Here is a 12,255-nt window from a genome sequence, read left to right as displayed (position 1 = left end):
CCTGCAACCTGGGCATGTGCCCTGACTAGGAATCAAACTGGCGACCTCTTGGTTCATAGGTTGATGCTCAACCTCTGAGCCACACCGGCTAGGCCCTTTGCCCGTTTTTTAAAATAATGTGGCCATTTAAAACCACCTCTTTGTTTTCTGTGGTCCCAGGGGATGCCCACATGAACCCCATCAGCTCTCAGAGAATGGGAACCAGTCTTCCAGATGGCAGCTACAAAAGTTGAAGTGTTTGATGTGTAGTTCAAACCCTTCACTCCTCAGGAAGAAGGTGGGATTTGGGGGCTCCCTTCCAATTGCAAGGCACTGTGCTAGGGATGGAGTTTGTGGGCATTCGTGTGTCTCAGCTTTTCCTATCCATTTCGATGTAGACATTTTCTTATTCATCCCATATGTAAAGAGTCTCTAAACTAGTTTCCATATTTTTCTTCAGAGGGAATTGATCCACAAGCAGAAGTTTATTTGGTGTGTCTGAGGGAAGAGTGAAAAGAAAGAGGCTCCTATTCCTTCACCTTCCCCCACAACTGCTTACTTACCTTGCCCTTCAATCTTAAGCAGTGGTTTGAAGACAAGGTCTTATTTTTCCTTGAAATGTCTTCCTTATATGAAAGTTTCTTCAATCTACTTGGTCATCTGCAACAGAATCTGGCTGAAAGCCCTAAGACTTAAATTCACTTTTCCTCTCCTCTTCCTTGTCTGTATTTTTGACATGCAATTGACTAATGGACAAACTGAGGCAGATTAATTACTATCTTTCCACATATATTGACCTTAATTTCAGTTAGCATTTTGGCACAAGTGAAATTAAGTTGATTTTTTAACATGATTCTTAGCATTTTATTGCTTCATAAATCAAACTCTGTATTTGATAACTATAATATGTTTTACATTTGACACCATATTTTCCATCCCAATAAAGTGGCAGTCTAAAAGCCAGTACTTCCAATGAGATGGTGTTCTCAGAGTTGTCTGCCCTGCTTCTGAAGCCCGCTCCTCTATTCAATAGATTAGCTACATTGAGGAAAAGGCGAGCATGTAAAGGGATGGCTCTGATTCACCCTCTGCAGCAGCAGCCAGAGGAGGCCAACCCTCTCGGGCCACCATTGGCTATTTGGGACCCTGCGACAAATCCACATATGAAAAAAAATGACAAATTGTGTTTATGTGAGATTAGAAGCAAAAGGCACCCCCTTTGAAGAAACAATGGTATTATGGATATTGTCAACTTTTAAAAGGTAAAGAGTGGGGACTTCTAATTAAAGATAGTACAGACATGTTTATTCCACTCTTCTCACTTGAGATGTCTCGATGCAAGTTAAAAATAAAAGGAAAACAAAACCTCCATCTTTAATATAGTATGGAAGTTGCCACAACCGGTGACCCCAAGCAGATCACACTTACCAAATACTGGTATTTGGACTGATAGAGTCCTCCCAGACCTTAAATACAATGATTTCCTTCAAAACAAGGCTCATAATCTTGAAAAGTGTAGGCCAAATAATTTGAATAGAGCACCACTACTGAGGGGCTTGGGTGGCTCGCAGGAGAGATAAGAGATGCCCCTGTAGAGGTTCAGGTCAGCAACGCAGAACGCTGGGGAGGTGTAGCTGAAGACGTAAGCATACTACTCATCATCTAGGACCTACCTCCCTCTTTCCATTTATGCCCGAGAGAAACGCGCTGAAGTGCAACATGATGAGGAAGGAGAGGAGGCTAGTGTCACAACACAGAATCTATGACAATGATCTGCCGTGAGATACACAATCTGGATTTTGAAGAGAAAATGGGGAGATGTGCCCCCCCCCCAAAAAAAAAAAAAAACCTGACTAGGGAAAGGCTATGATCCTGCATAGAGGATATAACCTGCTCTGCACCAAACCACATACTCGCTAATCTGCAGGTAGCCGGAACCGTTTTAAAAAGTAGTTAGGAAGAATCCACCCTGTGCATAAAAAATCACCACCACCAACATCGATGATAGACAGATGATAGTAGGTAGGTAGGTAGATAGATAGATAGATAGATAGATAGATAGATAGATAGATAGATAGATAGAAGATAAAGATAAAAACATAAGGCTGATGAATACATCTTATAAGAGGAATTACGCAGAAAAACACAGGAAGGGTTCAAGGTTTCAAAGAAATTAAGACCAAAAAGAAACATAACAGATTGCAGATTGAACAGGTACATGTAATTTTGCTTCTTCCAAAAGCCCCACAAATCTATAGTAAAAAGATTTTCTCTTTAAAACATCAATTCACAAAGACTGGCGATATCAGCACAGAAATATTAGAACCTAGAAAACAGATGGACATGTGGAAACTGACAGACATAATAAAACGAAAAGCTGTGAGATAAGCTGAAAATGACTTAGTTTTGCACCACAGAATTCTGAAAAGGTTTAGGAGTTGGCTGTCCCAGGAGCCTCTGCAACTAGGAGTAAAGGTGGCACTTGCCTCTAGGGAGCAGGATCGAGAGGCAGAGCAAGGAACCACTATAATTATTAGCCTGTTAGTTATTATTGACTTTTAAACTTTAGGCATATTTTACTTTGATAAAAATATGAGGTAAAAGGGTTTCCCCCCAAACAGATGATTAGATAACAAAAGGAGATAGGTAGACTAATTACTCAGGAATAAGGTGAAAAAAAAATAATTAAAATATTACAAAGATTAAATCAAGTTTAGACGTCCCAAAATAGAATGAATACAACTAAAGGTAATAGTTATTAAAAAAAACAAACACACCACAACAACAAGCATGAGCAAACCACAAAATAAAGAGACAAAATAAAGAGAAAATGTTTTTCAATATAAAAATGCTTATAGAGAAATGGTATTGATGGCAGACAAATAACACTCATTCCACATCTACCTGATAGGAGTTCCTGAGGAAGCAGCAAAACAAAGTCTTCAGAAGAAAAATACTCCAGGATATAAGAGATTTGAATTTGTAGCTCGAAATAAAAAAATTTTAAAAAGTAACCTTGGAAAAATTAATATAAGAACAACTAAACCAAGATATCCTGGTTGAAGTTAATGAGAAAGAATCATTAGATATCTAGGTTGACAAGACAGATCACATGAAACAAGGGAAAAAAATGTAGTCACCTCAGATTTCTCCACCTTAACCAATGCCAGAAAAGAATGGAGCAAAACCCACCATGTTCTGAACAAGAAAAAAGTAACCCAGTAATGTTATCTTAAACGAGTTACCTTTCAAGGATAAGAGAACAGATAGGCATTCTCAAGCACTCAAGAACTTGATTCCAATACTCCTAAGGCCTTCTTTTGAAATCTGGATGGCAAAATCTGGCCAACCAAGGAATAAATCAATATAAGGATCTCAGGAAAGAAATCATGGTTTAAAAAGACTGTCAGTGAACACAGGATCTAAATGTAGAATGAAGATTAAATAACAGTGGGAAATCTAGTAACAGAACACAGTGTAAATGTCATATAACTTGACATTTTAAAATAGAAGATTATGAACAAAAACTTTTGAATAAACCAGTATATAAACTTATTTCCTCAAGTTTTGGCATATGGTCAATAAATAATGTCTAAAGTTGAAAGGGTAAGTATAAAAAATCTGAGTCCAATCTACAATAGCTTTTTTTAATTTAATAAATCTTTATTTTTCAGATTATTACAATTGTTCCTCTTTTTCCCCCCCCATAGCTCCCCTCCACCCAGTTCCCACCCCACCCTCTGCCCTTACCTCCCCCCAATTGTCCTCATCCATAGGTGTATGATTTTTGTCCAGTCTCTTCCCACACCCCCTACATCCCTTTCCCCCTGAGAATTGTCAGTCCACTCCCTTTCTATGCCCCTGATTCTATTATATTCACCAGTTTATTCTGTTCATTAGATTTTTAATTCACTTGATTTTTAGATTCACTTGTTGATAGATATGTATTTGTTGTTCCTAATTTTTATCTTTACCTTTTTCTTCTTCTTCCTCTTCTTAAAGAATACCTTTCAGCATTTCATATAATACTGGTTTGGTGGTGATGAACTCCTTTAGCTTTTTCTTATCTGTGAAGCTCTTTATCTGACCTTCAATTCTGAATGATAGCTTTGCTGGGTAGAGTAATCTTGGTTGTAGGTTCTTGCTATTCATCACTTTGAATTTTGCTCTTGGCATTTTAATTATGATGTGTCTTGGTGTGGTCCTCTTTGGATTCCTTTTGTTTGGGGTTCTGTGCGCTTCCTGGATTTGTAAGTCTATTTCTTTCACCAGGTGGGGGAAGTTTTCAGTCATTATTTCTTCAAATAGGTTTTCAGTATCTCTTCTTCTGGCACCCCCATAATTCTGATGTTGGTATGCTTGAAGTTGTCCCAGAGGCTCCTTACACTATCTTCAAATTTTTGGATTCTTTTTTCTTTTTGCTTTTCCAGTTGAGTGTTTTTTGCTTCTTTGTATTTCAAATCTTTGACTTGATTCTTGCGGTCCTCTAGTCTGCTGTTGGGTCTCTGTATAATATTTTTTATTTCAGTCAGTGTATGTTTAATTTTTAGTTGGTCCTTTTTCATATCCTTGAGGGTCTTGCTAAATTTATCGGCCTTTTCTAAGAAATTCTTGAAAAACCTTAAAACCGTGGTTTTGAACTCTATATCCAGTCGTTTGCTTTCCTCCATTTCTTTCATTTGTGATCTGTTTCTTTGTCTCCGCATTTTCACTGCTTCCCTGAGTTGGTAGAGTAGCTTTGTGTGCGAGGTGTCCTATAGGGCCCAGTGGCTCAGCCTCCCCAGTTACATGAGGTGGACACTCTTGATGCACCCCTTTGTGGACTGTGTGCACAGCCTTGTTGTAGTTAAGTCTTGATTGTTGTTGGTATCACTGGGAGGAAATGACCTCCAGGCCAACTGGCTGTGAGGATCAGCTGTGTCTACGCTGGGAGAACTTCTGTGCTGGAGACACCCTTATGAGACAAGACTTGCAAAACTGCAAAAGCCTCTGTGCTCAGCTTGGATGGGGCAGAGTCTCAGGATGGAGCAGATAGCCTTGGCTTCCTGTCAGCCCTGCCCCATGAGGCCCCTGGGTCTCAGTGTCCCTCAGTAATCACTGCAAGCATCTCTGAGAGAAAGCCGCCCTCAAGTTTTGCCCGCTGCCAGACAGTCCAGTTTCTCCCCAAATGGGTCTGGGTTCCCAGATTCTCGCCCGGAACTGGAGTTCAGTGCAGTTGGGAGCTTCCGTCTCCCTCCCACTAGAGAAAGCCAGCGGCACACTCAGCAGTCAGTCCTCTCCGCTCGCGCTCGCGCGCCTCCAAACCTCTACCTTTCACAGTTCCCCTGAGTCTCCGTGTGCTTTTCTCTTTTCCTGACAGTCCAGATTCCTCCTGTATGAGTCTGGGTCCCCGGGGTCTCTCCTGGAACTGGGGTTCAGTGCAGTCGGGAGCTTCCATCTCCCTCCCACTTGGGATAGCCTTGCAGGCACTCAGCTGCCCGTCCTCTCCATGCGCACGCGTCTCTGTACCTCAGCCTTTTGCAGCTCCTCTGAGTCTCCATGTGCTTTTCTCTTTCCTTCTAGTTGTAGTATTTCCACTCAGCCAGCTTTCCTGTGGTTCTGGATGATGTCTGTTTTGTCTTTTAGTTGTAGTTTTGAAATTGTTGTGCGAGGCAGCAGTTTAGGTGTTTACCTATGCCGCCATCTTGGTTTCTCAACTTACAATAGCTTTTTATATAACATTTTTTAAGAAACAAATATCTCTTGTAGTGAAGGTATACATGTCCTATATAATAAAAGCCTAATATGCAAATCGACCAAATGGCAGAACGACCAGTCACTATGACATGCACTGACCACCAGGGGGCAGATGTTCAATGCAGGAGTTGCCCCCAGCCCGCAGGCCCCAGGCCAGCCAAGGCGGGTGCCAGCGGGAGCCCCCCCGCCCCCCAGTCGCCCTGCTGGTTGCCACACAGATTGGCCCTGATTGCCAGCAGGCCTAGGGACCGTACCCATGCATGAATTTTGTGCATTGGGCCTCTAGTATATATATATATATATATATATATATATATATATATATATATATATATATATATGTGTGTGTGTGTGTGTGTGTGTGTGTGTGTATCTTAAGTTCAGCAATTTTTAAATTTTTTACTAGTTACCTTTTCTTACATTAAAATTCAATATAATATTTTAACTAAAATCGACATATATAATATATTCAAAATTTATTTGACTTATAGAATTTCTATCTTTCTTCCGTGTGTGTGTATATGTGTGTGTGCGTGTGTATACACACACACGCACACACATTATATATAGAAAATATTCCCCAAATATAAAAACCTTTTGGAACTCCTATGACTGAGTTAACAATAGGCTGAAAAATCTAAAATTTCTCCCCAGTTAACCCCAATGTCTTCTCCTAGTCCAACTCAGTTCTCTGGTTTGGCCCAGAGTATTATTATCCAGCCTGGTTTCTCTCTCATCAGGAAGAGAAGAGGAAAATTAAGAAGAGTCCTATTTATGCTCCTACATCTACCAACTCATTATTCAAAGAAGTTTAGAACTTTTGCCATCAAATGAATGCACAGATCCTACTGTAGTATTTAAAATGTTATGACCAATGTCCATCTTGCCACCAGATGTGATGCCAGCATTGTGAAGCTTTCTGGAGACATTCATTTCATCAGGCACGAGTACCGGCAAATTGAAAATACGATTCAAGAGCTCATATCTTCCCTAGAAAATGTTTCTAAGAACTTGGATATGAAGGTAACTGAAAATGATGGAATTCTTATATTATGTGTTACTGCCCAAAGATCATTATAGTTTATCAAAATGCTCAGTCAAGTGGTAATTGTTCAAAAGAACTCTTTACTTCCAAAGGGTTTAAATATGACAGCTCATGCCCACACACCATGAGTACTGTCAGTTCAATCACCAAGCATTTAATGACTGTCCCCTATGTATCACCGCATCCCCCATCAAATATGCCACTCGATTCCTTCTGCTCTGGGTCCCCTCAAAGACTGTAGAACTGAGAATTATAAACAAAAGAATTTCCCATGGCAGCTATTATTATTCAAATCCCAACATAAATGTGAGTTGATTATGTTACATCCCTGCAATGGGTATTATCTCTTACAAAATAATATACAAGATCACTGGCCTGGATGTTAAAGACCATCTCTCTACACTGACCCCTGCTTATCTCTTCGGCTCACCCTCTGTGCCTCCTGGTTCACCTTTTATACCCAGTGATACTGCACTACCTGCAAGGAGGTCCCCTCCTTGAGTTTCGCCCGCTGCCAGACAGTACTGCACGGCCTCTATCTTCTTCTTTGTTTTTGCCTAAAATGTCTCTCCCCTTTCTCGTGCAGTTAGTGGTTTGACTAAAAGAGCCAGTGCAAAGTCTCTGTGCCCCACATGCCTGATGTGGAACAAGCACATCTCTCCTAAAGCTGTTTGAGCAGAACGAAGTGGAAGTTCTTTGGAAGCTGGGGATGATGAAAGTTTGGTGTTTGATTATTTGCTTATTTGCTTCTGGGAGCCAGTTTATTAAGAGCAGAAGGTTCACAGGAGCACACAGCATTAGGACTATGTCCAAGTTTACTCCAGTCCCCTGGGGCTCCGCTTGTCCACCCCCCTATGCACCCATCTAATTATTCCTAATCTGTTTTTGTGTACTCTCTTTGTTTTTCAAGGTACTCAATTCTGTTCACAACAAATAGGACACATTTATCTCTGGTTTTCTGATTTAATACCTAATTACTTTTTTCTTAAGGCTTGACCAGAACTTCTAGAACATCGTTAAATAAAAGTTGTCGTAGAAGGCAAACGTATTTGGTTCCTGATTATATTGGAAAGGTTTTTGCTGTTAACTGTTGATTTGATATATTTTTTAACCATGTTAAGAAAGTACCCATCAATTCCCACTTTGTTTTCATTAGGACTGAACATTTAATTTTACCAAATGCCCTTTAGACATCAACAAATGTGTGAATCACCACATTGATTGTTTTTCAGTTTGGGTTTGTTTACTTTCTTGGCCTTCTCATGTGCTGTGTCATTGCATTTCCCAATACTAAAACACATTCTTGCATTTCTGTAATAAAATCTATGCAGTCCTCTGTAGTATTTGATTCTGTATCTAAGTTCAAAAGTGAAGTGACATTGGCCTGTAGTTTCTCTCCTTAGTTTTTTTTTAAACAGGTAATGCATACATATGGTCCAAAAATCAAAACCATATAAGATAATGTATCCTGAGAATTTTCACTCTTACCTCTGTCACCAATTATCACATTCTTCCATGCCTCTCATAGGTAATCATTTTTACCAGTTTGTTGTGGATCCTCTCAATATGCCTTTATGCAGATACAAGCAAATGCAAATACACATTCTTATTTTCCCCTTTATTACACAAGAGATAGCATATTATAAATATTACAATGCATCTATCTCTTTTTTCCCCTGAACAAATATATCTTGGAGGTCCACCATATCAGGACATGGAGAGCTTACTCATTCTTTGTAAACAAGTGCATACTCTTCCTTTGTATATACTAGTTCATTTCACTCTCATCAGGGACATTTGGTTCTTTTCAATATTTTGAAACAATGCAGGAATGTACAACCTGGCACTTAAGGCATTGTGTGTATTTGTAGGTATGTCTGCAAGATAAATATCAGAAGTGGGATTGCTGGGTGAAAGGTACATGTGCTTGCTATTTTGAAAGATCTTGTTCCCTGCAGGAATTTTACCATGTTGCACACCCACCAGCAATAAGTAAAATGTTCTCTATCTCCATTGCCTCACCAATGACTATTGTTCGACTTTTCAATTTTGCCATTCTTATAGGAAAAAGAGCGCATCTCTGTGTTTTAATTGGCCTTTCTTATTATGAATGAGATTGAGCATCTTTTCATATATTTAAGAGCCATTTGTCTATTTTTTTTCAGTAAGCAGTCTGTTCGTGTCTTTTATCCATTTCCCTATTGGCCTAGTTTTCTTCTCAATTTCTAGGAGGATATATATATATATATATATATATATATATATATATATACACATTGCAAATAGATCTTCCCAGTTTGTTGTCTTTTGACATGCATATGATCTCTATTTGTAGCTGAATTTATGCATCTTATCCATTGTGGTTTCTGGAATTTCAAGTCACAGAAAGAGTTTCCCTACACAAAGGCTTGAAAGGATTGCTCATATTTTCTTCTAGCATTTTCAATGTTTTATTGTTTGCATTTAAATACTTGATCCACTTGGATTTTTCTTAGCATAGGACGTGTCTTTATTATTTTAATTATTGAAACCTTATAGCATTTTTAATGTCTGATAGGGCTAGTCCTTTCCATTGCTTTCTTTTTTCCCTTTTCTGGGTGATAATTGTTTTTGCACATGATTTTAAAAACCTAATTCCAGCAAATAATCAACAAATACACTTTGCTTTAATTTTATTGAATCATAATAAATTTATAAATTAACTTCAGCATTGATAGTCATAATGCTGAGTGTTTTATCTAAAAACATAGAATGCTTCCCATTTGTTCAAGTTTGCTCTTATACCCATCAGGAGGGGTTTCAAATTTTCCTCATATGATTTTGGTATCATTTCTTCTTAAATGTATTTCAAGATTTTATTTATTTAGTTTATTGTAATGGGGTTTCATTATATCTTCTGACTAGTTGTTAGTTTGATATTTGAAGGATATATTGATTTTATTATCCACTAATTCAGTGAATTCTCTTCTTGATATTAGTAATTTTTCAGTTGTTTTTTGTTTTCCCAGGCACACAATCATATAATTTTTAAAGAAATTTACCTCATCTTTTTCTATTTTCATACAAATAATTTTCCCCCTTTCCTAACTGCTTTTATTAATAACTCCAATGTAATATTAATAGAGCAGGGGGAAGGCGGGGCTTACTGCTTTTGTTCCTGATTTTAACAGAAATTACTCCCCTGTTTCCTTTATGAAGGGGAAGTAAGTTTTCTCTATAAACATGCTTACTACACAACTATTCCTATTTTATTAAGGTTGTTTATTTTTTAATCAATAATTATAAATGTTGTTAATGGCCTCTTCAGCATTTGTGGAGATAATCATATGAGGTTTCTCCTCAGTTTTACTAGCATAATTATTCACATTAATATAGTTCCTATTATTAAACCATCTTTACTTTTTAAAAAATAAATTGCACTTGATTATATTTTTTATTCTGCTGCTGGATACTGTTTGCTGATATTTTATTTAAAAATCTTGGGGGACTGTGGGGTTGGGGCCGACGAGGGCCAGGAATTGGAAGAGCTTCTGGAAAGTGCTCTGGATGATTTCGATAAGGCCTGACCCCCCCCCCCCCCCCAGACCCCCTCCTACCACCACGGCCCCTGATGCTTCAGGGCCCCAGAAGAGGTCGCCAGGAGACCCTGCCAAAGATGCCCTCTTCGCCTCCCCAGAGCAGTTTTTCCAGGAACTATTGAGCTGGCTCCCCAGGCCGCCGCAGTGGGAAAGGCAGTGAGGGAGTTGGCTGAGGAAGAGCCCCCCCTGGTGGAACATCTCCAGAAGCTCGCAGGCTGCTGGAAGAGGGTCGTGCTGTCACTTCCCAGCAAGAATTCACTTCTTGCCTGAAGGAGACACTACGTGGACTGGCCCAAAATGCCACTGATCTGCAGAACTCAGGCATGTCCGAAGAGGAGCTGCTGACCCAGGCCATGGAAGGACTGGGCACGGAGGAAGGGGATGGTGAAGGACACAGCCTCCCCTTATGCAGAGTATCATGCAGAACCTACTGTCCAAGGATGTGCCTGTGCCCATCCCGGAAGGAGATCACAGAAAAGTGTCCCGAATGGTTGCAGAGTCACCGGGAATCCCGACCTCCAGAACAGTTTGGAAAATATCAGGAACAGCACCGTGTTATGGGCAAGATACGTGAGCAGGTTGAAGCAGAGACCCCCAGAAGGCTCGTTTTGAGACAGTGCTGGACCTTATGCAGCAGGTACAGGATTGGGGCCATCCTCCAAAACAGCTGGCTGGGGAGAAGCCTCCTGGCCTCAACTTTGACCTGGATGCCTTCAATCTGTCAGGCCCACCAGGTGCCAATGGTGAACAGTGTCTGATCATGTGAAACACAACACGTTCCCTCCCTGACTGCCAGTCATGGGGAACATCTGGAGAACCACTGGGAGCTGAGGCAGAAGTGTTGTTGTGGGAGTGGTCTGCCCGCTGCCTCCTGTCTTCCCACCCAAGATGGTGCCATCCCAACTGAGGGTTTCCCCGACTTCTTAGGAATAATACCTGTTCTGCAGGCCATTTCTGTGAGCCCTTCTGATGGTGGTTCCTGCTGCTAGCAAAGGCCCAGCTACCCACCTGGTGAAGGAAGGCATCCCTTGTTATGTACACTGATGTTCACTGTTGTACCCAGGGTCTTTGTGCCTTGTCTCCACTCCCCTTTCTTTTTTTTTTCTTTTTTCTTTTATATTTTGATTTTTTACAGAGAGGAAGGGAGAGGGATAGAGAGTTAGAAACATCGATGAGAGAAAAACAATGATCAGCTGCCTCCTGCACATTCCCTACTGGGTATGTGCTCGCAACCAAGGTACATGCCCTTGACTGGAATCGAACCCAGGACCCTTGCGTCCGCAGGCTGCCGCTCTATCCACTGAGCCAAACAGGCCAGGGCTCCACTCCCCTTTCTTGGACCTGGGGAGCAGGGACAGAATCTTGTACTCTTATTTCAGCAGTTCTCTTGGGCGGGGCCTTTGGAAATGAATGGGGAGAAACTTACCTGGGCTGGAGCTATAGGTCTGTCACCATGCCCTCTTGCCTTCAGGCAGACCTTTCTGAATTCCCTGAAGGGAAAGGAAGCAGAACGTTTTGCCTCTCTTCACAGTGGGGTTGAAAAAGAAGCCCTGGGATTCTCCTCTCTCCAGGTGCTGAGTCCTCAACTCCCAGTTCCACTCCCAGCACTCAAGTTGCTACCCTTCTTCTTTCTGCCCTGCTATGTGGTCAGGGTGAGCCAGCCCTTGACCTTCCTTTGCCTCTCCTCTTATCTCCCCTATTCCAAAAATACCTGTTTATTTCAACCCTTCCCTGAGCCCAAACTGTGACAAAGAGCCCATCCTGTTTCCCCTCAGCTGGTCCATCTACCATTCTCACTGGCCCCCTCCTCTCTCCTTGGCAAACACATGTAATTGTAATGTCAGGTCTCGGGAATGAATGATTGTTCTTCCCCGGATACATTTTGGCTTATTTGAAACAACTCCTTTGAGTCCGTCC

General features: G+C 40.8%; 1 protein-coding gene and 1 pseudogene across 2 annotated transcripts in view; both read left to right on the top strand.

Moving 5' to 3' along the window:
- The window catches only part of FAM81B (family with sequence similarity 81 member B), a gene marked incomplete at its 3' end in the record, with an annotated part of 48,079 nt that overhangs the window by 23,742 nt on the left and 12,082 nt on the right, over positions 1-12,255 (top strand). Inside the window, exon 6 of the mRNA XM_079797641.1 lies at positions 6,609-6,738. Coding sequence (XP_079653767.1) covers positions 6,609-6,738 — 130 coding nt within the window. The remainder of the gene's footprint in view (positions 1-6,608; positions 6,739-12,255) is intronic.
- On the top strand, positions 10,243-11,127 carry LOC307109828 (peroxisomal biogenesis factor 19-like; annotated as a pseudogene). The gene has a single exon. The product of its transcript is annotated as a peroxisomal biogenesis factor 19-like (transcript).

The sequence above is a fragment of the Cnephaeus nilssonii genome (genome assembly GCF_951640355.1).
Source record: "Cnephaeus nilssonii genome assembly, chromosome: 2".
Lineage (NCBI taxonomy): Eukaryota > Metazoa > Chordata > Mammalia > Chiroptera > Vespertilionidae > Cnephaeus > Cnephaeus nilssonii.
The sequence above is the reverse complement of the archived record's forward strand: the minus strand, read 5'-3'. Positions and strand labels throughout refer to the sequence as shown.